The sequence below is a fragment of the Oncorhynchus tshawytscha genome, linkage group LG17, assembly GCF_018296145.1.
Source record: "Oncorhynchus tshawytscha isolate Ot180627B linkage group LG17, Otsh_v2.0, whole genome shotgun sequence".
In the NCBI taxonomy this organism is placed as follows: domain Eukaryota; kingdom Metazoa; phylum Chordata; class Actinopteri; order Salmoniformes; family Salmonidae; genus Oncorhynchus; species Oncorhynchus tshawytscha.
In genome coordinates, this window is record NC_056445.1 from 10,594,797 (window position 1) to 10,621,949 (window position 27,153).

General features: G+C 41.6%; 3 protein-coding genes across 6 annotated transcripts in view; all 3 read right to left on the minus strand.

Moving 5' to 3' along the window:
• The window catches only part of LOC112216843 (putative adenosylhomocysteinase 3), a 44,229-nt gene extending 43,383 nt beyond the window's left edge, over positions 1–846 (minus strand). For both annotated transcript variants that reach the window (XM_042300141.1, XM_042300142.1), the window contains exon 1: positions 448–846. In XM_042300141.1, coding sequence (XP_042156075.1) covers positions 448–768 — 321 coding nt within the window. In that variant the 5' untranslated portion in view covers positions 769–846. The remainder of the gene's footprint in view (positions 1–447) is intronic.
• A 1,028-nt stretch (positions 847–1,874) lies between these two features.
• LOC112216846 (transmembrane protein 209) lies at positions 1,875–7,662 on the minus strand. Of its 2 annotated transcripts, XM_024376960.2 has the most exons (15): positions 7,546–7,662; positions 6,570–6,691; positions 6,391–6,449; positions 6,118–6,249; positions 5,736–5,962; positions 5,319–5,511; positions 4,895–5,070; positions 4,703–4,774; positions 4,502–4,598; positions 4,284–4,409; positions 3,995–4,092; positions 3,783–3,897; positions 3,593–3,693; positions 3,393–3,466; positions 1,875–2,972 (listed from the first exon to the last, which is right to left on the minus strand). In XM_024376960.2, the coding sequence occupies exons 2-15, from the start codon at positions 6,683–6,685 to the stop codon at positions 2,918–2,920; spliced, it is 1,641 nt and encodes a 546-aa protein (XP_024232728.1). In that variant the 5' UTR covers positions 6,686–6,691; positions 7,546–7,662; the 3' UTR covers positions 1,875–2,917. The 2 variants fall into 2 exon arrangements, with proteins under 2 accessions (XP_024232728.1, XP_024232727.1); XM_024376959.1 differs by lacking the exon at positions 7,546–7,662 and having other exon boundaries at positions 3,593–3,690; positions 6,570–6,709.
• A 116-nt stretch (positions 7,663–7,778) lies between these two features.
• On the minus strand, positions 7,779–26,285 carry LOC112216844 (PR domain zinc finger protein 4). 2 transcript variants are annotated; one of them, XR_002948405.2, is made up of 12 exons: positions 26,228–26,285; positions 25,503–25,559; positions 25,267–25,382; positions 24,959–25,147; positions 24,076–24,810; positions 23,703–23,852; positions 13,972–14,090; positions 13,740–13,825; positions 13,088–13,638; positions 9,255–9,423; positions 8,481–8,996; positions 7,779–8,342 (listed from the first exon to the last, which is right to left on the minus strand). XR_002948405.2 is itself a non-coding variant. In XM_024376958.2 (11 exons), the coding sequence occupies exons 3-11, from the start codon at positions 25,379–25,381 to the stop codon at positions 8,651–8,653; spliced, it is 2,460 nt and encodes an 819-aa protein (XP_024232726.1). In that variant the 5' UTR covers position 25,382; positions 25,503–25,559; positions 26,228–26,285; the 3' UTR covers positions 7,779–8,650. The 2 variants fall into 2 exon arrangements, 1 of the variants encoding a protein (XP_024232726.1); XM_024376958.2 differs by having other exon boundaries at positions 7,779–8,996.
• Between the last annotated feature and the right edge of the window lie 868 nt (positions 26,286–27,153).

Consider the following 27,153-nt stretch of genomic DNA (forward strand, 5'->3'; position numbering starts at 1 on the left):
AAAGTTCAATCTGGACCAGCTACTTTGTTCACAGCTTCATTGCTAGTTTAGCTACACGTAGTTGTCCCAACATCGGCATCTCACAGCGCCACGACAGCGCATCGCTAACGTTAAATTATAGTTAGTGGGTAAGTTTAGACAGCAATTTGCTAGGGTCTGTGGCTGCGCCCATGAACACAATATCCTTTAAAATATGATATAACGTTGCCGTTACTTGCTGATAAGATTTTATTTTAAAAAACGACTTGTCTGACTAGCGAACAAGACTAGTCAGGTAACAGCAAAAGTGCTTTTTATTGCTCGCTTAAAGCTACAGCCATCGTCACACAATGCCAGGTTTCTAGCTTGCTGGCTAGCTAGTTAGCATTGCAAACCAAACACAAACCTCGCATCTGCCTGGAGCAGAATACCATAATAAAATAACATCCCATTTACGTTCATCCTCACCTTTTTCAATCTTGGGGCCTCTGCCACCGTACCGTCGCGATTTACGAAAGCTTCTCCACCGTTTTGTTGGGGATCTGTCCGTTTCATCGCGGACGCCTGCGGCATCTTAGTGTTCGGGGTGAGAAAACCAGGACTCGTGTCCCCGGTTTTTACCATCGGCTCCATCGTTGGGGTAGTAGCCGAAGTAGCTTTTGGTTCGTTTTCAACCATCCCTTTGTCATCTGCCTTTGGTGTCAGAGGCGATTCGGGTGTTAATTCTTTGCTGGGGACGTCTTTTAATTCGACCTCGGCCATTTTCGCTGCCAAAACCTGGACTGACATCGCTGCTATTTCGCGAAGTCCTTTTCCCAACACATAACAAGGCGACGGATTGTGAGCGGCGGAGTACTGATTAAAAGCAAGGCATTGTGGTCTTCGTCGTTTTCAAGAGTCTCAATAAACATTTAGTGGAAATATTAAAATGATCAATGTCAATGCCAGACAGGCACTATTAATGATACTATCAAAAAAAAAAAAAATTAAAGACTAGCTACATAAAATGACTTTAACCCCGAGCCTTATCAAATAATTTGACAGAAAACACTACAGAACTACATCTCCCAGTAAGTATTACATTTTCAAATGCATTATGGTAGATTACGTTTGTATTTAACGGGAACTATACAGTGCAGTACTTGAAACAGTTACTTATGTGAGGGATGAAATTTTACATTTGATTCAAGTCTTGTATCCAAACCACTGACGACATCTGGGAGAAGAAAAAAAACAGTATGATCATTCATAAAGACATTTGAAGATGTCTCACGTGTAGTCCTCTAAGCAAGAATACAAAGTAAACAGTGACAAAATGTTATGATTTTTAATGTATTTACCCTTTATTTGAACTATTTACAATGATGCTGTATTCTGATATGAACGCAATGCAAATGTTTGTAAATTGAAGCCTTTCAAGTTCTGCATCGCATTGCACAATGCCATCTGAAAAATATTAATATTTCATTAGTGGAAAACTTGGAAATGGCTGCTTACATCCTTTCATTTGACAACCCCCTCTGCACATCTGTATATAGCCATATTGCTAATTTAATGTGTGGCTTATAATTCTTTAACTTTAGTTTATTTTGTGAATATTTTCTTAACTGCATTATTGGTTTATGCTTTCAAGCACGCGTTTCACGGTTACGTGTTACAACGGTAACACCTGGTGTGTTCGGCGCATGAGACATATACAATTTGATTTGACATTTCATGAGGTCAATCTAGAGAAAATGGGTTCTGGAAGCAAATAAATACTGCCACCATGGGGTGGGTTCTGGTAATGTAGAGCTCTTGCACCTAAATCTAGTCACATTGATAACAGAGTAAGGACTAAAGAGTAACTCTAATAAAAATATATGGAAACAAATATGTTTTCAACCACAGACAGATGAACTCAATCAATTATGTTTATTTCCATGTCTCAATTGAAAACCACATCAGTATAAAAAATGCAAATTTGATTGAATGAGGGGGGTTGGAGTGCATTGGAGTTGCCCCATGAGCCCATACAAGTCCATGCAGCCTGTTACCATCTTTGAATTAGCTTCTATTTTTTTTTTAAATCAAAATAAATGACATTCTCACAACCTATCATAAAAAGATACCTCTTTGACCACTATACATCATAATTCTCCAAGTAAAGTCTTTGGTAATAAAAATAACAGCAATTTACTTGGAACCTTCCATAATATTGAAATTCTAAAAGGCATAGCATGTGCATGGCTTTGTATCTATCAAGCATTTGAACCGTGGAACAAACGTCTAGTTAGAATAGATATAATATGCATGCCAATGCAAGTAACTGCAGCCCTGGTAAACAAAGCCATGCATTCGTACGCAGGTAACTTTCTACCGCTCCAAACCCTGTCATTCAACAAAAAAGGAAAAACAAGCATCCTAGCTGCAATATTCAAGCTCTCTCAAACAATTCATATAAAAAGAAAAACTCACTGACATACATTCAAGCCAGGAGGGTTCAACCCAATGGTATACTATTTACAAGGACACTATCCTGATACATTCACAGAATATTTCAAATAAAGCAAGTCAATTGTGGATGTCTCGGGTTAAAATACAGTACTGTTGTTTTTGATGCAACATTATATCAAACTAAGTCATGGTCTTTGTAATAATTTGATTTAAAAATGTCAAATGACATGACAGCTACTTTCAAGTGAAAAATGTGGTCTGCTGTTTCTCAGAAAAATGACTCAACAAATGTACAACAAAATGTTACTCTCATAAGTGCTTCCTTATGAACCTAGATCCGAGGACAGTTATGGTAACTAACATCTACAGAATATTGTTATCAGAAGCTACGATGTATTGTTTCACAAACAAACCTTGAGGTAACAAAATATTTGAGGAAGTATCTGCCCTCTAACATCCTCTGTGACACTGCTGTGAAATGCTCAAGAAGGGAGAGATTGCATCAGTCCCCAAATATCCACAGGATGTTCACGCCTGAAAGGCCCAGATTTACTCTCCTGTAAAAAGACAGACGAGTACAACTTATGTGCAATTAAAACACAGATGTTTTACATAGAGATTGATTGCCAATGTGGTCTTGACAAGTTTACTTTATTAAAGTGGCATAGCAGCACATTATCACAAAGAGCTGATTACAGTGCCCACCTGGAGTCAGTGATGTACCTGGACTGGGAAGTTTAAATGCAGATTTTTATTTTATTTCACTTGGCAAGTCAGTTAAGAACAAATTCTTATTTACAATGACGGACTAGGAACAGTTGGTTACCTGCCTTGTTCAGGGGCAGAACGACAGATTTCTACCGTGTCAGCTCAGGGATTCGATCTAGCAACCTTTCGGTTACTGGCCCAACGCTCTAACCACTAGGCTACCTGCCGCCCCATGTTAGTTATACGGTGGAATAATTGGGAGTACTCACCCCAGCATCCCAGACTCCTTGGTTTTGATGACGAAGAGGAACATGAGAACTGTGTGGAACAGGTTGTTCCTTCCCTGGGAGCACAATCAGAGGAGACTCGAATGAATGAAGCACATGTGGTTTTTGACAGATACATCTCACTCGTTGAGGCATGTCCAAAAAGGCCATCGGGACAAAAGAGGGAGAGATTTGGTTCTTACCTTGGGCAGGCTGTAGACATGGCCCTGGTAGATAAGTTGGTAGTGCGGGGGATTTGTGCTACTTTGGTGAACGCAGAAGAGGTTTTCATTCGTCACGTCTACTTAAGAAACAAGAACAGGAACAGGGTATCAGTAAAGAATAGGAGAAGAACCATGTCCATTCTGTGTGTGTTGTGCCGCTCGGCCTTACCAGGTTTGTCTGGCGTCTGGGTGAAGTGCTGCGAGGTGAAGGTCTTTCCGTCGGGGTACTTGGGGTGAGGCGGGAGTCGGGAGTCCAGGTATGTGCACAGCACATGCATGAGGATCTAATGGAGAGAAAACACAACACGTATTTGAAATTCAACCATGTAGTAGATGACTACTTTTTTGGGGTCGAGACTAGGGGTGATGCATGAGACTCACAGCACAGTCGGAAGGAAGGTCTGTGTCCCACTTCCTAGCTTTGAGATCCCCGCCCCTGTTCCAGCGGAAAGAACTCATGCAGCCACTATGGGCCAGCTCTGACAAGGGGAAACAAACAGTGTCAATGATATGTCAATCTCTGCTTTCATCAAGTCTTCTGACCTTGGACTCAAATCTCACTAGAATCTTAGCTGCTTTGGCTCTAATGTACTGGACACGTATAGTATATGACAGGAATATAGCACAGTCAATAAGCAAGGAGTCAAAACGTAACCTCTCATAGGCATACCTTTGATCCTCTCCACTAGATACTCTTGGTTAGGGGTGATGTCCAGGTACTGCACAATAGCAGGCATGGTGGGGATGACTGAAGCCTTCAAAACAGCAGCCTGTTTTAGACTGGCTATACTGGCTTCTGTTGAATAGGGCGACAGACTGGGTAAGTATAACTGGGTCGGCGTAAACTACATTTCCCATGTTGCCCCATTGCATACGGGCAGTAAATACCTCCGATCTGGAGCTCAGAGCAGCCCATTCTCCTTAGCTGGCCATTTACTGAGTCCATCTCCTTCACAAGTGGCACTAGAATGGTGTCATTTATCCACTGAAAGAAAGAGAAACTACACGCGTATCAACCACTTTTTCCAACTAAATTTCAGATTTTACCAGAGCTTCAATGTTACTTCTAAGCTTGTTATATTGTCTTACATTTCTGAGCTTGGCCGTCCAGCTGTCTATGCTGTCCACCACGAGACGACTGGTTGTGATTCTGGCCCAAACCTGCAGATCAAAAAGAACGGTTACAGGAGAATGTGTATTCATGCTTGGAAAAGCAATTCCCCTCTGGTATAATAAAGAATAGTTTTTTGATTGATGAATCGACTGATTGATCCCTCGAACCTCCTCTGCAGCCTGTTTGGAGCCCAGGTCTGTCTCGTCCTTGCTGGCTGAGGGGGCCTGGGAACGGCAGGCCGGCTGGTACTGGAACTTCCTCAGGCTCTGGGCGTAATCCCCCACCGAGCGGCTATAGTTCCAGAATGTCGGGCTGTGGGAGGGCGACACAGACTCTGGGCTCCCTGAGAAACAGTCAAAGGATGCATACAGGATATTACAATAATGCTCTTCACAGTTGAGACAAAAGCTCAGTTGGAGTTCATTATATTTTGTTATCCTTTATTTAACCAAGAAAGTCACATTGGGATTGACAGCTCTTCATCAAGCGAGCCATGGTCAGGTTTTTTTTATCTAGAAGAGTTTCACTAGTAGTACTGCATAGTGAAAATGGTAATAAGGCCAGGCCTAAGCTACATGGTTAGACTCTTACCTAACTGACTGCGGTGGCTCTTCTCCTCCTCGGTGCGGAGGAACCTGTCCAGGGTCTTCAGGGACTCCATGTAGTCCTCCTTGCCCCCGGGGGAGTTGAACACTGAGGGAGAGGTGCGGTAGCGTGCCCTCAGGCTGGTGCCATCCACTGGGCCAATGCTGCTGGGGTAGGATGAGGGGGGGCTGAAGTTCAACTGAAATCAACAGAAAGCTGTTACAAATGGGAAAGCATTATCTCCCTGACTTCATGCCAGTAGATTTCAGACATGACAAGGAAAACCAAAAAGTGATAGCCACAACACAGGAAATGTGAAAGGATAATGGTAGCAGTTACAGTACCAGATTAATTGACAGACACCCAACACAAATGCATCAGATTGATAGCTAGATAATAAAGAGCATTGCGAGTCTGACAGACCTTCCCAAAGGCCAGGGAGGGGGAGAAGTGTCCCCCGCTGCCCGGGGTGGACGGGCTGCTCAATAGGGGGCTGTATCCGGGAACACAGCTGGGGGAGAACTTGGGGCTGGTGCTGGCCGGCCTGGAGGGACTGAAGCTGAGCACACTCTGACCCTGGAGGGGTGACGACTGAGCCGGGGCTTGAGCCTCCTGCTTTTCTTGCTTCAGCGGGGGTGATGCCTGGATACCTGAGTAGAGATGAAGACCAACATAGTATTCATTGATTTGGGCAGTTTAAAAAGACAAACGTTCAAGAGGGATAGACTACATTTGGGGTTCATAGAATATACATCAAAACATGTACAACACCATCACCTTAACCACTCTGCAGCCAATGACTCACTTGAGTTTCTGAGGCCAAGAAGACGGTGCTGTTCAGGGGTAACAGCGATGGTAGAGGGGGCCATGGTGTACTTGAAGTACTTCCAGAAGTCAAACAGGGCATTAAGGCTGAAGACTGAGGCGAAGGCCAGCTCTGTGGGAAAGGAAAAGGAAGGAGAAATAATATGAATGACAAGTTATTGCTCATCTGTAACCAGTGTGCATCAGTTCCACACCTGGGCATTCCCTCCCAAAACAATGTTTAACTTCTTTCCACAGCAACCAGAGCACTCACCTATGTACCAGATAGGCCAGTAAGAGATGCTGAAGTACAGGCTCAGCAGTTTCCCTGACCTGAGAGGACAATGTACATATTACTGTGAGAGGCATTGGCGCCACTTGCTTCCAGTTAGGCATCTGCAACAGGCTACTAATCATGTGCGAGTCAGTCGTTGACAAGAAAACACAACCTACATCTCTGTGTAGATCATGCCAGCTAGCGACACATTGAGGACTGCCCAGGCGAGGACTACCTGGCGCGCCTGCTCCTCCCTCCTCATCCTCATCGTCCTGTCGATGAGAGTAGACATGCCCTCCTGTTTCATCGGAGACATGTCCACATAGCGTTATCACACTGTCGGCTGCTTAATTCACACAGAAGGGTTAACTAGTTTCTAAATAAACCAGTGTGTCTGACACTCGACATTCCGACCCCACCTATACACTTTCTTGCACTGAGCGGCAATGGGGTCGGAACGCAATCATGGTTAGTTTCATTAAGACACCGTGGCGCCGGCACAAGATATGGGTCAGAAAACTTACCTCAATGCAGGGATAGGATATGCCACTGTTCACCAAATTGGACCTTTATCCACACTGCTCCACCGAGAAGATTGAAATACTATTTTCGTCCTCAGGCTAGTTGGCAGTAGCCATTATGGAATGGCACATGTTGAACAACAAAAGGTGCTAATTGCCTGACACTACAACTCCAAAATGGCTTCGATCGATTGCTGCTGCTAGCTGGCATGAAGCCAATAAAACGAGCAGTGGTTCAATCTTCTCAATGTATCATTGTGGGTAATAGTAAAATTTGGAGTACAGTGTCACAGGCATATCCCATCCCTTCATCGAGGTACGTTTTCCGACCAATATCTCACGCCGGCTCCAAGGTGTCTTAATGTAACTATGAATGCTTTCCGACCCCAGTGCAGCTCAGTGTAAACAAGCATAACGTTAGGGTCAGTATCTTCTGTCAACCAGTTGGCTGGCTAGCATAGCATGCGAACGTCAGCAGTTAGTTAGCTAATAAAAACACTGAATCACTGGCAAAGTATGACTTTTGTTTTTACCAACTTGTTTAACTTATTTTTACTTAGTCATTCATACCACCAAGAAGTGTAATTGAATAGAGTAAATACAGCTAAATATAAGTACATTTCATACATACCCCGTTAGCTCCAACGGCGCTGCACAAATTTTGTATTTCAACCGGAAGTGTAATGTCCTAGAGCAGTCTAACTACTTCCGTTCTGTACACCCGCCCCTTTTCAAAACATGCCACTGAGATGTGGATCGAGTAATACCTTGTTACAAATGAGATGTGGATCGAGTAATACCTTGTTACAAATGAGATGTGGAATGTAATTTTTCGTTACATTATCACAATCGATAAGGAATTCAGACGTTTTACATCATTCATATATTTGCACATACATACATACAAAAAGATGTGGCCGACACATCAACATTCTTCAACATTCAACCAGCAGCAGAGCCAGCATCTACCTAGCCGTCAGCATCCAGAGAGACTCAAACTCAGTATCTATTCCATAAAAAGATTACCACTGTTAAAAAAAATAACTATTGTGTGTTAAAAGGCCATGGCTTTTGAGTTAAAACATAACTTTTTCTAGGATGATTATTGCCTGGCTACCCAGCCACATCGCTCCGGCCAAATGGCACACCAGCTAACATTTGTTCTCTATGAGTCTTGAATTTGCTTTCCTCCCCGACTCTTTAAGAATGCAAACACATTCTGATTGGTCCCAGTGACCAATTGGATGGGCCAAAGCCAGCCTACATGAATCACATCACGTCGGCACAAACGACTTCTAGGATGGCAGTTTCATACTGATGTATGTATGGAGCAATGATAGAGCAACAGGAAAACAATTGATGATTAGCTGTTAGGCAAGGGAAATGTACCTGAAGAAATAAAACATGAATCCTAAGCACATACAATACCTCTTCTAGGATGGCAGTTTCATACTGATGTATGTATGGAGCGATGATAGAGCAACAGGAAAACAATTGATGATTAGCTGTTAGGCAAGGGAAATGTACCTGAAGAAATAAAACATGAATCCTAAGCACATACAATACCTCTACATCAAAATCTGGGTTATCCTTGTTTGATTGTGCCCAATGTTAAACTGATATTTGAAAATAAACCTGAACCTGACACAACAAATGAGATTTTGGCAAAACAAACTAAACAGTTAAATATAAGTAAATAAATTAGCATTTCTAGTAATGGCACATTGAGGTCACAGTCAATTGTGTGGGGACAAAGGTTTCTCAGAATCATATCCCTCTAACCCACAGTCTTCTCTGCTATCTGGATCTATCAGTCTCTCGACTTCCTCTCCTTCCTCTTCATCATCATCTTCATCATCATCATCATCCTCTTCCTCCCCCTCCTCTTCCTGGGCCCCACGGTCAGTCTTGGGGCCTTTGCAGATCTTGAGGTGTCTGGTGAGGTGGTATTTGGTGAGGAAGCCCTTCTCACACTTCTCACAGATGTAGTCCCGGCGGCCCTCATGGGAGTTCATGTGCTTCTTCAGGTGGTTGGTCCTCAAGAAATGTTTGTCACACTTGGGGCAGTGGATCTGACGCTCTCTGTGAATTGGGAATGATGATGGGAGAGGGGTGGAGAAAAGAGTAGAGGGAGAGAGGGGGAAATGGTGATAAAAACAGAGGAAAATAGACTGATGGAAATCCAGACACTTCCTAAAATGTGTTTACCAATATGTCTTATGTCCAGGAGTTTTTCTGTGACCCAGGCAGAAACTTTGGGCCCTGGTTACAGGCTATTGACTAGAACCAATACTTTTCCCATACCACTCATGTCAATAGCTTGCTTAAGTTTAAACTTACTGTGTATGTGTGAACATGTGCTGCTTGAGGTCCTGCTTCCTGATGAACATCCTGTCACACAGGTCACACTTGAAGTTCTTGGCCCCCGTGTGAATCACCATATGAGACGCCATGTGGGCCTTCTGAGTGAACGACTTCTCACACACATTACACCTGTAGTTCTTCTGACCTGTGGGAGCACCTGAGGTTAGAGTGAGTAAAACCTATACGAGAAGCATATGTAGACCATATAATCACCTTATACAGTACCAGTCAAGTTGGGACACACCTACTCATTCAAGGGTTTTTCTTTGTTTTTACTATTTTCTACATTGTAGAATAATAGTGAAGACATCAAAACTATTTCAGTCTCTCGATGTGCAAAACTGATAGAGACATACCCCAAGCGACTTACAGCTGTAATCGCAGCAAAAGGTGGCGCTACAAAGTATTAACTTAAGGGGGCTGAATAAATTTGCACCCCCAATTTTTCAGTTTTTGATTTGTTAAAAAAGTTTGAAATATCCAATAAATGTCGTTCCACTTTCATTCCACTTCATGATTGTGTCCCACTTGTTGTTGATTCTTCACAAAAAAATAAAGTTTTATATCTTTATGTTTGAAGCCTGAAATGTGGCAAAAGGTCGCAAGGCACTGTAAATACAGTAGGGAAAGAGGTAGTTGTTTGGGCTAAATTATAGGTGGGCTATGTACAGGTGCAGTAATCTGTGAGCTGCTCTGACAGTTGGTGCTTAAAGCTAGTGAGGGAGATAAGTGTTTCCAGTTTCAGAGATTTTTGTAGTTCGTTCCAGTCATTGGCAGCAGAGAACTGGAAGGAGAGGCGGCCAAAGAAAGAATTGGTTTTGGGGGTGACCAGAGAGATATACCTGCTGGAGCGCGTGCTACAGGTGGGTGATGCTATGGTGACCAGCGAGCTGAGATAAGGGGGGTTTAACTTTACCTAGCAGGGGGGTTACCTTTATCTAGCAGGGTCTTGTAGATGACATGGAGCCAGTGGGTTTGGCGACGAGTATGAAGCGAGGGCCAGCCAACGAGAGCGTACAGGTCGCAATGGTGGGTAGTATATGGGGCTTTGGTGACAAAACGGATTGCACTGTGATAGACTGCATCCAATTTGTTGAGTAGGGTATTGGAGGCTATTTTGTAAATGACATCGCCGAAGTCGAGGATTGGTAGGATGGTCAGTTTTACAAGGGTATGTTTGGCAGCATGAGTGAAGGATGCTTTGTTGCGAAATAGGAAGCCAATTCTATATTTAACTTTGGATTAGAGATGTTTGATGTGGGTCTGGAAGGAGAGTTTACAGTCTAACCAGACACCTAGGTATTTGTAGTTGTCCACGTATTCTAAGTCAGAGCCGTCCAGAGTAGTGATGTTGGACAGGCGGGCAGGTGCAGGCAGCGATCAGTTGAAGAGCATGCACAAGTTTTACTTGTATTTAAGAGCAATTGGAGGCCACGGAAGGAGAGTTGTATGGCATTGAAGCTTGCCTGGAGGGTTGTTAACACAGTGTCCAAAGAAGGGCCAGAAATATACAGAATGGTGTCGTCTGCGTAGAGGTGGATCAGAGACTCACCAGCAGCAAGAGCGACATCATTGATGTATACAGAGAAGAGAGTTGGTCCAAGAATTGAACCTTGTGGCACCCCCATAGAGACTGCCAGAGGTCCGGACAGCAGACCCTCCGATTTGACACACTGAACTCTATCAGAGAAGTAGTTGGTGAACCAGGCGAGGCAATCATTTGAGAAACCAAGGCTGTCGAGTCTGCCGATGAGGATGTGGTGATTGACAGAGTCGAAAGCCTTGGCCAGATCAATGAATACGGCTGCACAGTAATGTTTCTTATCGATGGCCGTTAAGATATCGTTTTAGGACCTTGAGCGTGGCTGAGGTGCACCCATGACCAGCTCTGAAACCAGATTGCATAGCAGAGAAGGTATGGTGAGATTCAAAATAGTCAGTAATCTGTTTGTTGACTTGGCTTTCGAAGACCTTAGAAAGGCAGGGTAGGATAGATATAGGTCTGTAGTAGTTTGGGTCAAGTGTCCCCCCCTTTGAAGAGGGGGATGACCGCAGCTGCTTTCCAATCTTTGGGGATCTCAGACGATACGAAAGAGGTTGAACAGGCTAGTAATAGGGGTTGTAACAATTGCAGCGGATAATTTTAGAAAGAGAGGGTCCAGATTGTCTAGCCCGGCTGATTTGTAGGGGTCCAGATTTTGCAGCTTTTCAGAACATCGGCTATCTGGATTTGGGTGAAGTATGGCAAATTGCTGTGGGGGATGCAGGGCTGTTGACCTGGGTAGGGGTAGCCAGGTGGAAAGCATGGCCAGCCGTAGATTCATGAGGTAGTCACCTGGAATGCATTTCGATTAACAGGTGTGCCTTGTTAAAAATTAATTCGTGAAATTTCTTTCCTTCTTAATGCGTTTGAGCCAATCAGTTGTGTTGTGACAAGGTAAGGGTGGTATACAGAAGATAGCCCTATTTGGTAAAAGGCCAAGTCCATATTATGGCAAGAACAGCTCAAATAAGCAAAGAAAAACGACATTCCACCATTACTTTAAGACACAAAGGTCAGTCAATGACAAAAATTTCAAAAAGTTTCTTCAAGTGTAGTCGCAAAAACCATCAAGCACTATGTTGAAACTGGCTCTCATGAGGACCGACACAGGAAAGGAAGACCCAGGGTTACCTCTCCTGCAGAGGATAAGGTCATTAGAGTTACCAGCCTCATAAATTGCAGCTCAAATAAATGCTTCACAAAGTTCAAGTAACAGACACATCTCAATAACTGTTTAGAGGGGACTGAGTGAATCAGGCATTCATGGTCGAATTTCTGAAAAGTTTATTAAAAGGACACTGATAAGAAGAGACTTGCTTGGGCCAAGAAACAAGAGCAATGAACATTAAACCGGGGGAATTCTGTCCTTTGGTCTGATGAGTCCAAATTTGAGATTTTTGGTTCCAACCGCCGTGTCTTTGTGAGACGCAGAGTAGGTGAACAGATGAGCTCGGCATGTGTGGTTCCCACCATGAAGCATGAAGGAGGTGGTGTAATGGTGTGGGGGTGCTTTGCCGGTGACACTATGTGATTTATTTATATTTCAAGGCACACTTAACCAGCATGGCTACCACAGCATTCTGTAGCGATACGCCATCCCATCTGGTTTGCGCTTAGTGGGACTATCACTATCATTTTTCAACAGGACAATTACCCAACACACCTCCAGGCTGTGTAAGGGCTATTTGACCAAGGAGAGTGATGGTGCAGCATCAGATAACCTAGCCTCCACAATCACCCGACCTCAACCCAATTGCGATGGTTTGGGATGAGTTGGATCTCAGAGTGAAGGAAAAGCAGCCAACAAGTACTCAGCATATGTGGGAACTCCTTCAAGACTGTTGGAAATGCATTCCAGGTGAAGCTGGTTGAGAGAATGCCAAGAGTGTGCAAAGCTGTCATCAAGGCAAAGGCTGGCTACTTTGAAGAATCGAAAATCGAAAATATATTTTGATTTGTTTAACACTTTGGTTACTACATAATTCCATATACGTTATTTCATCGTTTTGATGTCTTCACTATTATTCTACAATGTAGAAAATAGTTAAAGTAAAGAAAAACACTTGAATGAGTAGGTGTCCAAACTTTTGACTGGTATTGTATACAGTAGAACCATCATGTGTTTTAAATCGCCTTCAATAATATCGTAACTCATCTAAAAACACCCGAGACTGACACAGAAAATGCTACGCTGCTATGTTGAGAGATCCCATGTCAATGTGTATGTGTGCACGTGTGAGTGTAGGCCACGCCACCCATCCCCTACCTGTGTGTATCTTGAGGTGCATCCTCAGGTTGCTCGGATCACTGAAGGCCTTGCTGCAGTATTCACACTTGTGCGGCTTCATCCCCACGTGTCCCATGAAGTGCACGTTGAGCTTAGTGGACGTGGTGAACGCCCGCGAGCACATACTGCACTTGTACTTCCTCTCAAGCGAGTGTCTGTGTGTGTTGGAGCCAGAGTTGTTAGTGTTATGAGAGAGGCTGCTGTTGTGGGAGTGGCAGGCCCAGGGGGATGAGGAGGAGATGGAGGTACCACTGGGCAGCTTGCCCTCCTGGTGGTGGTCCTGGCTGGGGCTGTGGGAATGGCCGTGGTTGTTGTGGCTGCTCAGGTGGGACTTGAGCTCGGCGAAGGACTGGCACTCTTTGCCGCACTGGCACACCTGGCCCTCTGGGACCTGAGGGACCCCCATCTGCCTGCAGTAGTCCCTGGTGTAGTAGAAGAGCAGCTCCTGGTCTGGGAGGATCTCAGTGGACGTGCAGAAGAACAGCTTCCCGTTGTCGGGGTAGGCCACCAGGTTCTGCTCCTCTCTGGTCCTGCTCACAGAGACACAACATATCTGAGTGGCAGCCATTTTGGATCAAAAATAATAACACTGAGCCAAATGCATGAGATTGCTTCACTAAGTGATAATTACCTTGCCTTGCGGACAAACATCATCCAGTTGCATTCATTCTCATCTGTGGTCACGATACAGAACTCCAGCACGTTGTTGTGGAACATCTAAAACAACACCGCCATCTACTGGTCAGAATGCTGCCTCCCTTCATCCACATAATTGACATAGCATTTCATTGACTCACATGCAATTCTACGATAAGGTCATCTGAAATCTAAATGAGGAGATGTGGATGGTGTAAGCCACTGACCTTCCATATCTGAGGGGTGTCCTTGTCTGGCCAGTCTTGCAGGTCTACGTTGCTACAGTGCTGACCCACCATGGGTCCAAAGCAGGTCCTGGGAGGTATGATGTCCCGAGCAAACACTCCTTAGAGACACACACACACACACACACCCATATAGAGATATTAATGATGGGCAAACAAGCTGTAAGTTGTTTTTGAATGGGCAATTCCACAGTAACGGAATAGAGTAACGCTGAGACTCAGATGTTTCACTTAAAATGTGTGGCAAACACAGTAGAGTACATTACAGTCGAGCTCAGAGTAGAGTAGAGCACAGTACAGTAGAGTTCAATACAGAGTTCAGTAAAGTATAGTAAAGTTCAGTACATTAGTGTACTCAAATCTAGTGTTCACTGAACTATACTTTCCTGTACTGTAAACTACTGAACTATACATTCCTGTACTATACACTACTGAACTATACATTCCTGTACTGTACACTACTGAACTATACATTCCTGTACTATACACTACTGAACTATACATTCCTGTACTGTAAACTACTGAACTATACATTCCTGTACTCTACACTACTGAACTATACATTCCTGTACTGTACACTACTGAACTATACATTCCTGTACTGTAAACTACTGAACTATACATTCCTGTACTGTAAACTACTGAACTATACATTCCTGTACTGTACACTACTGAACTATACATTCCTGTACTGTAAACTACTGAACTATACATTCCTGTACTGTAAACTACTGAACTATACATTCCTGTACTCTACACTACTGAACTATACATTCCTGTACTGTACACTACTGAACTATACATTCCTGTACTATACACTACTGAACTATACATTCCTGTACTGTACACTACTGAACTATACATTCCTGTACACTACTGAACTATACATTCCTGTACTGTAAACTACTGAACTATACATCTGTACTGTACACTACTGAACTATACATTCCTGTACACTACTGAACTATACATTCCTGAACTATACTGTACACTACTGAACTATACATTCCTGTACACTACTGTACATTCCTGTACACTACTGAACTATACATTCGTGTACTGTGAACTATACATTCCTGTACTGTACTACTGAACTATACATTCCACTGTACTCCTGAACTATACTGTACACTACTGAACTATACATTCCTGTACTGTACACTACTGAACTATACATTCCTGTACTCTACACTACTGAACTATACATTCCTGTACACTACTGAACTATACTTTCCTGTACTGTACTCTACTGAACTATACATTCCTGTACTGTACACTACTGAACTATACTTTCCTGTACTGTAAACTACTGAACTATACATTCCTGTACTGTAAACTACTGAACTATACATTCCTGTACTGTAAACTACTGAACTATACATTCCTGTACACTACTGAACTATACATTCCTGTACTGTAAACTACTGAACTATACATTCCTGTACTGTAAACTACTGAACTATACTTTCCTGTACTGTACACTACTGAACTATACATTCCTGTACTGTAAACTACTGAACTATACATTCCTGTACTGTAAACTACTGAACTATACATTCCTGTACTGTACACTACTGAACTATACATTCCTGTACTATACACTACTGAACTATACATTCCTGTACTGTACACTACTGAACTATACATTCCTGTACTCTACACTACTGAACTATACATTCCTGTACTGTACACTACTGAACTATACATTCCTGTACTGTAAACTACTGAACTATACATTCCTGTACTGTACACTACTGAACTATACATTCCTGTACTCTACACTACTGAACTATACATTCCTGTACTGTAAACTACTGAACTATACATTCCTGTACTGTAAACTACTGAACTATACATTCCTGTACTGTAAACTACTGAACTATACATTCCTGTACTGTAAACTACTGAACTATACATTCCTGTACTGTAAACTACTGAACTATACATTCCTGTACTGTAAACTACTGAACTATACATTCCTGTACTGTAAACTACTGAACTATACATTCCTGTACTGTAAACTACTGAACTATACATTCCTGTACTGTAAACTACTGAACTATACATTCCTGTACTCTACACTACTGAACTATACATTCCTGTACTATACACTACTGAACTATACATTCCTGTACTGTACACTACTGAACTATACATTCCTGTACTATACACTACTGAACTATACATTCCTGTACTGTACACTACTGAACTATACATTCCTGTACACTACTGAACTATACTTTCCTGTACTGTAAACTACTGAACTATACATTCCTGTACACTACTGAACTATACATTCCTGTACACTACTGAACTATACATTCCTGTACACTACTGAACTATACATTCGTGTACTGAACTCTACTGAACTATACATTCCTGTACTGTACACTACTGAACTATACATTCCTGTACTATACACTACTGAACTATACATTCCTGTACTGTACTCTACTGAACTATACATTCCTGTACACTACTGAACTATACTTTCCTGTACTGTACTCTACTGAACTATACATTCCTGTACTGTACTCTACTGAACTATACATTCCTGTACACTACTGAACTATACTTTCCTGTACTGTACTCTACTGAACTATACATTCCTGTACACTACTGAACTATACTTTCCTGTACTGTAAACTACTGAACTATACATTCCTGTACTGTAAACTACTGAACTATACATTCCTGTACTGTAAACTACTGAACTATACATTCCTGTACACTACTGAACTATACATTCCTGTACTGTAAACTACTGAACTATACATTCCTGTACTGTAAACTACTGAACTATACATTCCTGTACTGTACACTACTGAACTATACATTCCTGTACTCTACACTACTGAACTATACATTCCTGTACTGTAAACTACTGAACTATACATTCCTGTACTGTAAACTACTGAACTATACATTCCTGTACTGTAAACTACTGAACTATACATTCCTGTACAGTAAACTACTGAACTACTGAACTACTGAACACTTTCCTGTACTGTAAACTACTGAACTATACATTCCTGTACACTACTGAACTATACATTCCTGTACACTACTGAACTATACATTCCTGTACACTACTGAACTATACATTCCTGTACACTACTGAACTATACATTCCTGTACACTACTGAACTATACATTCCTGTACACTACTGAACTATACATTTGTGTACTGAACTCTACTGAACTATACATTCCTGTACTGTACTCTACTGAACTATACATTCCTGTACTGTACACTACTGAACTATACATTCCTGTACTGTACTCTACTGAACTATACATTCCTGTACACTACTGAACTATACATTCCTGTACTGTACACTACTGAACTATACATTCCTGTACTGTAAACTACTGAACTATACATTCCTGTACTGTACACTACTGAACTATACATTCCTGTACTGTACACTACTGAACTATACATTCCTGTACTATACACTACTGAACTATACATTCCTGTACTGTAAACTACTGAACTATACATTCCTGTACTCTACACTACTGAACTATACATTCCTGTACTGTACACTACTGAACTATACATTCCTGTACTGTAAACTACTGAACTATACATTCCTGTACTGTAAACTACTGAACTATACATTCCTGTACTGTACACTACTGAACTATACATTCCTGTACACTACTGAACTATACATTCCTGTACTGTAAACTACTGAACTATACATTCCTGTACTGTAAACTACTGAACTATACATTCCTGTACACTACTGAACTATACATTCCTGTACTGTAAACTACTGAACTATACATTCCTGTACTGTAAACTACTGAACTATACATTCCTGTACTCTACACTACTGAACTATACATTCCTATACTGTACACTACTGAACTATACATTCCTGTACTATACACTACTGAACTATACATTCCTGTACTGTACACTACACTACTGAACTACTGAACTATACTTTCCTGTACTGTAAACTACTGAACTATACATTCCTGTACACTACTGAACTATACATTACTGTACACTACTGAACTATACATTCCTGTACACTACTGAACTATACATTCTACTGAACTACTACTATTCCTGTACTGTACACTACTGAACTATACATTCCTGTACTGTACACTACTGAACTATACATTCCTGTACTGTACTCTACTGAACTATACATTCCTGTACACTACTGAACTATACTTTCCTGTACTGTACTCTACTGAACTATACATTCCTGTACTGTACTCTACTGAACTATACATTCCTGTACACTACTGAACTATACTTTCCTGTACTGTACTCTACTGAACTATACATTCCTGTACACTACTGAACTATACATTCCTGTACTGTACTCTACTGAACTATACATTCCTGTACTGTACACTACTGAACTATACTTTCCTGTACTGTAAACTACTGAACTATACATTCCTGTACTGTAACTACTGAACTATACATTCCTGTACTGTAAACTACTGAACTATACTTTCCTGTACTGTAAACTACTGAACTATACATTCCTGTACTGTACACTACTGAACTATACATTCCTGTACTCTACACTACTGAACTATACATTCCTGTACTGTAAACTACTGAACTATACATTCCTGTACTGTACACTACTGAACTATACATTCCTGTACTGTAAACTACTGAACTATACATTCCTGTACAGTAAACTACTGAACTATACATTCCTGTAACTACTGAACTATACTTTCCTGTACTGTAAACTACTGAACTATACATTCCTGTACACTACTGAACTATACACTCTACTGAACTATACATTCCTGTACACTACTGAACTATACATTCCTGTACACTACTGAACTATACATTCCTGTACACTACTGAACTATACATTCCTGTACACTACTGAACTATACATTTGTGTACTGAACTACTGAACTATACATTCCTGTACTGTACTCTACTGAACTATACATTCCTGTACTGTACACTACTGAACTATACATTCCTGTACACTACTGAACTATACATTCCTGTACACTACTGAACTATACTTTCCTGTACTGTACACTACTGAACTATACTTTCCATTAAACCTGAACTATACATTCCTGTACTGTAAACTACTGAACTATACATTCCTGTACTGTACACTACTGAACTATACATTCCTGTACTATACACTACTGAACTATACATTCCTGTACTGTAAACTACTGAACTATACATTCCTGTACTCTACACTACTGAACTATACATTCCTGTACTGTACACTACTGAACTATACATTCCTGTACTGTAACTACTGAACTATACTTTCCTGTACTGTACTCTACTGAACTATACATTCATGTACTATACACTACTGAACTATACATTCCTGTACTGTACACTACTGAACTATACATTCCTGTACACTACTGAACTATACATTCCTGTAAACTACTGAACTATACATTCTGTACTGAACTACTGAACTATTCCTGTACTGTAAACTACTACTGAACTATACATTCCTGTACTGTAAACTACTGAACTATACATTCCTGTACTCTACACTACTGAACTATACATTCCTGTACTGTACACTACTGAACTATACATTCCTGTACTATACACTACTGAACTATACATTCCTGTACTGTACACTACTGAACTATACATTCCTGTACACTACTGAACTATACTTTCCTGTACTGTAAACTACTGAACTATACATTCCTGTACACTACTGAACTATACATTCCTGTACACTACTGAACTATACATTCCTGTACACTACTGAACTATACATTCGTGTACTGAACTCTACTGAACTATACATTCCTGTACTGTACTCTACTGAACTATACATTCCTGTACTGTACACTACTGAACTATTCCTGACTGAACTATACATTCCTGTACACTACTGAACTATACATTCCTGTACTGTACTCTACTGAACTATACATTCCTGTACTGTACTCTACTGAACTATACATTCCTGTACACTACTGAACTATACTTTCCTGTACTGTACTCTACTGAACTATACATTCCTGTACACTACTGAACTATACTTTCCTGTACTGTACTCTACTGAACTATACATTCCTGTACTGTACACTACTGAACTATACATAAACTACTGAACTATACATTCCTGTACTGTAAACTACTGAACTATACATTCCTGTACTGTAAACTACTGAACTATACTTTCCTGTACTGTAAACTACTGAACTATACATTCCTGTACTGTACACTACTGAACTATACATTCCTGTACTCTACACTACTGAACTATACATTCCTGTACTGTAAACTACTGAACTATACATTCCTGTACTGTAAACTACTGAACTATACATTCCTGTACTGTAAACTACTGAACTATACATTCCTGTACTAAACTACTGAACTATACATTCCTGTACACTACTGAACTATACTTTCCTGTACTGTAAACTACTGAACTATACATTCCTGTACACTACTGAACTATACATTCCTGTACACTACTGAACTATACATTCCTGTACACTACTGAACTATACATTCCTGTACACTACTGAACTATACATTCCTGTACACTACTTAACTATACATTCCTGTACACTACTGAACTATACATTTGTGTACTGAACTCTACTGAACTATACATTCCTGTACTGTACTCTACTGAACTATACATTCCTGTACTGTACTCTACTGAACTATACATTCCTGTACTGTACTCTACTGAACTATACATTCCTGTACACTACTGAACTATACATTCCTGTACTGTACACTACTGAACTATACATTCCTGTACACTACTGAACTATACATTCCTGTACACTACTGAACTATACATTCCTGTACACTACTGAACTATACATTCCTGTACACTACTGAACTATACATTCCTGTACACTACTGAACTATACATTCCTGTACACTACTGAACTATACATTCCTGTACTGTACACTACTGAACTATACATTCCTGTACTGTACACTACTGAACTATACATTCCTGTACACTACTGAACTATACATTCCTGTACTGTACTCTACTGAACTATACATTACACTACTGAACTATACTTTCCTGTACACTACTGAACTATACATTCCTGTACTGTACTCTACTGAACTATACATTCCTGTACACTACTGAACTATACTTTCCTGTACTGTACTCTACTGAACTATACATTCCTGTACACTACTGAACTATACTTTCCTGTACTGTACTCTACTGAACTATACATTCCTGTACTGTACACTACTGAACTATACTTTCCTGTACTGTAAACTACTGAACTATACATTCCTGTACTGTAAACTACTGAACTATACATTCCTGTACTGTAAACTACTGAACTATACTTTCTGTACTGTACACTACTGTACACTACTGAACTATACATTCCTGTACTCTACACTACTGAACTATACATTCCTGTACTGTAAACTACTGAACTATACATTCCTGTACTGTAAACTACTGAACTATACATTCCTGTACTGTAAACTACTGAACTATACATTCCTGTACTGTAAACTACTGAACTATACTTTCCTGTACTGTACTCTACTGAACTATACATTCCTGTACTATACACTACTGAACTATACATTCCTGTACTGTACACTACTGAACTATACATTCCTGTACTGTACACTACTGAACTATACATTCCTGTACACTACTGAACTATACATTCCTGTACACTACTGAACTATACATTCCTGTACACTACTGAACTATACATTCCTGTACACTACTGAACTATACATTCCTGTACACTACTGAACTATACATTCCTGTACACTACTGAACTATACATTCCTGTACACTACTGAACTATACATTCCTGTACTGTACTCTACTGAACTATACATTCCTGTACTGTACTCTACTGAACTATACATTCCTGTACACTACTGAACTATACATTCCTGTACTGTACTCTACTGAACTATACATTCCTGTACACTACTGAACTATACATTCCTGTACACTACTGAACTATACATTCCTGTACACTACTGAACTATACATTCCTGTACTGAACTCTACTGAACTATACATTCCTGTACTGTACTCTACTGAACTATACATTCCTGTACTGTACTCTACTGAACTATACATTCCTGTACTGTACTCTACTGAACTATACATTCCTGTACTGAACTCTACTGAACTATACATTCCTGTACTGTACACTACTGAACTATACATTCCTGTAACTACTGAACTATACATTCCTGTACTGTAAACTACTGAACTATACATTCCTGTACTGTAAACTACTGAACTATACATTCCTGTACTGTAAACTACTGAACTATACATTCCTGTACTGTAAACTACTGAACTATACATTCCTGTACTGTACTCTACTGAACTATACATTCCTGTAATATACACCACTGTTTTAATCAATGAATCATTCCTAAACAAAATATCAGTAAAAACACTAACTAATTGATATGTCTACCTTTTTCATGGTCATCCCTCCTCATTGGGGAGAGAAATGAGAACATATCGCAAAAGAGACAGGTTTTTGGAAACGTCATTTCAAGCCACAAAATGTTTTTTAAACATACAGAAGGCAGGGAAAAGTCTCCAAAACCAAATGTGTTGACATTAGTTGGCAGGGGTCTTCATCATTGTGTTTTTATCTATTTCTAATTCCTATTAAGACGTTTTCCTGGTAGAGGTTTTCTAAGACCTACTTTCCCTCTGTTTGACCAGAAATCAAAGCCTTTGCTTATTCAACAATTTTAGGAGGGAACATGGTTGAAAAATGGGGCGGCAGGGTAGCCTAGTGGTTAGAGCGTTGGACTAGTAACCGAAAGGTTGCAAGTTCGAATCCCCGAGCTGACAAGGTACAAATCTGTCGTTCTGCCCCTGAACAGGCAGTTAACCCACTGTTCCTAGGCCGTCATTGAAAATAAGAATTTGTTCTTAACTGACTTGCCTAGTAAAATAAAGGTTAAAAAAATAAATAAAAAATAAATAAAATGCATTCATGTAAAATATATATATCGACTCTTGGCTTTCATTTGACACACAATTTTAAATGCTTCTATGAACTTCACGTTGGTGCTTATGGGTCCTTTCACATGGAAATGTCCAAATCAATATACACTGAGTGTACAAAACATTAAGAACACCTGCTCTTTCCATGACATCAACTGGCCAGGTGACTCAAGGTGAAAGCTATGATCCCTTATTGACACCACTTGTTAAATCCACTTCAACCAGTGTCGATGAAGAGGGTGAGACAGGTTAACGAAGGAGTGTAAAAGCCTTGAGACAATTGAGACATGGATTGTGTATGTGTGCCATTCAGAGGGCGAATAGGCAATATAAAAGATGTCTGCCTTTGAACAGGGTATGGTAGTCGGTGCCAGGCGCACCGGTTTGTGTCTACAACGGCAACGCTACTGGGTTTTTCACGCTCAACAATTTAACGTATGAAGAATGGTCCACCACACAAAGGACATCAAGCCAACTTGAAACAACTGTGGGAAGCGTTGGGAGTCAACAAGGGCCAGCATCCCTGAGGAACACCTGACACCTTGTAGAGTCCATGCCCCGATGAATTGAGGCTGTTCTAATCACTCGATATTAGGAAGGTGTTCTCAATGATTTGTACACTCAGTGAATAAGCAATAAAATTGAAAGGACACATGAAAACAGATGGAGAGAAACAGGACATTAGAAGCGAACTTGCATCTTCCACAGCGGTTTCCATACCAAAAGGCTCATCAGCTACAGAGATGCGGAGGCAGAGCGGGCGAGGCAGGGAGAGACGGGCTCTGCTCTGGATGGGCGTGTCAGGGATAAAGGTGACTGGGCCGTGCTCTGGGCAGTCGGAGGGATACGAGCGCTCACACAGCGTACACCCTGTTCACAAACGCAACATAACAACAAGTTAAGAAAGATATACAGTTCAGAAGTTCAAAGACTTCCAATGGATGACAAGAACAGAACAGTAAGCTGGGAGAGCTTTATACATTACCAAGCTAAAATTTTCCTTACAGACCAAAAATGAGCCACTGTGCCCAGCAATAACTCAGCGCAAGTAAACACAAAACCAAAATGTCTGCCATTCTTCCCTCTTACTCACAGATGGTGAAGGCAGTGACCATGTTCTCCTTGTTGGAGGTGGAGTCCTCCAGCTGCAGGGTGGAATTGACCAGCAACAGGCTGTTCTCTGGCCCCATGGACACCTCTGCCGTGATGGGGGACACGTTCACCGGATCTAGGCCCATGCCAGAATGACCATGGAGGGACACAGGCTCCAGCTGGGACTGGGTGAGCACCACACTCACCACCCCAGAGTTCAGCTCCCCTGAGCTGTGTAAAGACTCCCCCAGACCGCCTCCCCCTGAGTTCCCCACCCGGCCCCCTAGGTGCTCTGGCTCCATCCCCACAGGAAGCTCCAGGCCAGGCCCGTGCAGGGGCATCACGCCCCCAGAGGACTCAACTCTTCCCAGGCCCTCGTGGTTCTGGCCCCTCCCTCCCAGCTGCTGTTGGTTCTCAGCCCCCACCACCCCCTCCATGTTGGCCAGGTCCTCTCCCATCCTGTCTGGGGACATGGGGCTGCTGACCCGGGACTCCATGTTCAGCCCTGTGGAGTCCAGCTGCACCTCGTGGCCCCCACCCTGGTGGAGGTCTCCCTGGCCACTGACTTGACGGGAGTCCAGGGACACCAGGCCCTGTTCCAGAGGGCCTCCAGGGCCACTGTAAGGGTCCAGCCCTGAGGGGTTCTGGCTGGACACAGAGAGAGTCCCGTCCATGTTCAGACTGCTGGGATGAATGTACTGAGGGGGAGGCCGGTCTGCCAGGTAAGACAGAATACCTTGACAGAGAGAAAGAGAAATCATATCCAATCCATGTACATATAGACCAGCAAACGTGTCATGGTGTAATGCCATGAATCCTTAAGATATCCATAAGAGATACAATGGAGATGACAGACCGTGGTGAGGAGAAGTGCTCAGCCCTACCTGGCAGTATGTGTCTGAAGTAGCTACTCTCCAGGTGTGGGTAGGGGGGGGGAGGTAATGAGTAGTTCCTCTCTGGAAGGCCACACATGACCCCTCGGTCACCAAGAGGACCCATTGGCAGCATGAGCGACAGAGCAGAGGGCAGAGACCCAAGAGAGGGCCCCAGGCTGGGTATAGCCACAGACATGCCTGAAGTAAAGGGGGACAAAACGAATGTATCGACCATTGTATCAACAACTATAATTGCCATAAATATGTAAACACATTTAAGATAATGTAGTTTCACCAGATAAGTGAATGTGTTTTACCTGGTGTAGTGATGGGGTTGTGTGTTGGGGAGGTGGGTAGACCCAGATGACTGGCACTCACAGCGGGCACACTTAACTGGTCCATCCCAACAGGGCTGAGGTTCATGTCATTCATTCTAGAGAGGAATCAAAAAAAAGTCTAAGGTGTTAGAAAACGCTGTGTAATATCCCATTTGAGGCTGACAAAAGAAAAACATTAAAATGTGTGTGGAAAGTCTATCACAGTGGTTGGATACCTGACTTCGGCAGTGTGTGCTCATCCAAGATAGTGTGAAATGTGTGCATTCTGCTGGCTGGAGAGGATAGACACAGATACCAATCATCAATTTGCTTCATGTCACATTCACCAAAACATGTAGCAAAATATGACAATGCATAAGTTAGCTAGCTAATAACAAGATATCTCTTTCATAGAACATGTTCCAGTCCCAAATCAGAGCCACTGCCCTGAGACCCTATCAACAAAGTAAGCAATATGTAACTTTTTGGGCGACCAGACCAAATTCACATAGACATGTGACTTATAGATCTGTCACTCATTGAAAGCGAGTCAAACAGCAGAAAGTACAATATTTCTGGTTTAATTCATATATATTTCACAGCGATTTACATGGGGAAATTATTCTCTACACGATCCATTGTTTGTTTTGTCACAAACTTAAATTAGGTCAACTATTAGGTAAAGGCGGAACGATTCCCGCATATTGCACCTTTTCGCTACACATGAATACCATTGGTAATGTAGTTAGCTGGCTATCTAGCTAGCATGCTAAGAATAGCGTTAACGAGAATCAAGAGAAACTAACAATTTGACCTAAAAAAAAAACGTTACGATCCCCATTCGAGCGTATAGCTCACGTTGACGATTCAAAGACAATGCTGCGATGTTGTATATTCATGCAATATATAAAAATGGAGCATACAGTAAGTTAAAATTGTATGAAAACAAAAGCTAAAATACCAAAAGGCTTCCTCTTCGGGTCCATGACAGCGTGACACACTGAGCATGCGCAAACAGGAAGCTGCGCTGCAGGATGAACATCTGATCTGAGGTCATTTGCCAAAGCCTCTCTGTTTTTTTTATTTTTATCACGGACCCTAACAAAAAGGTTTTTAGGCTGCACAGGTCCACAACTTTGTAAATGTAACTTAAATTAAATTACTTGGATGCTTATTCGATATGCAAATTAGACTTGGCTTTTGTTTGACAGTTATATCTCCCATTGGCCCCACTATCCTTTTGCTGTCAAAAGTTAATCCCCAATTATTTTTCAGTAATACATGTCTACTCATATACATAGCACACTGTAGTTTTGTCTTGAGAGAAAGGGTTACATATCTCTTTCTCCCCGCCCAGTTTAAGATCACACCCACCGGCATGATAACCAACAAAAACTAGAGATTGTCACAGACAGAGGGCATGGGGATGTGACAACTTGTTTTCTAACAGGTTACAATTTCACCTGCATACTTCAATAGACAAACATAAACGGGGAAAGGAGATAACGCACGATGAGAGATGATTATGAAGACTCTGTGACGAGGTAAACTCACGTCATGAATTCAATTGTGGAATTAATGGGAATGTTCTAGTCTGTGCCATGGATTTTACACTGTAATTTCGAAGGCTTTGGGTGTTGGGAAAATGAAGATGCATGAAAGTTAGAAATAGCCTATAATTTCTAATTAAACCATGGGTGGGATGAGTTTCATAGTTTCCATGATGATAGGCTAACCTGAGAGTTTTGTGTTATAATGAATAGCCTACATAACCAGCATAAATCAACCCTAAAATATTTTTTTTCTTTGCAGAGAGATGTCGGACCACAAGAAGGGATTATTTGAGCGCATGCCACATGTCAGACCCATAGCGCTCGGCCTCTCCAT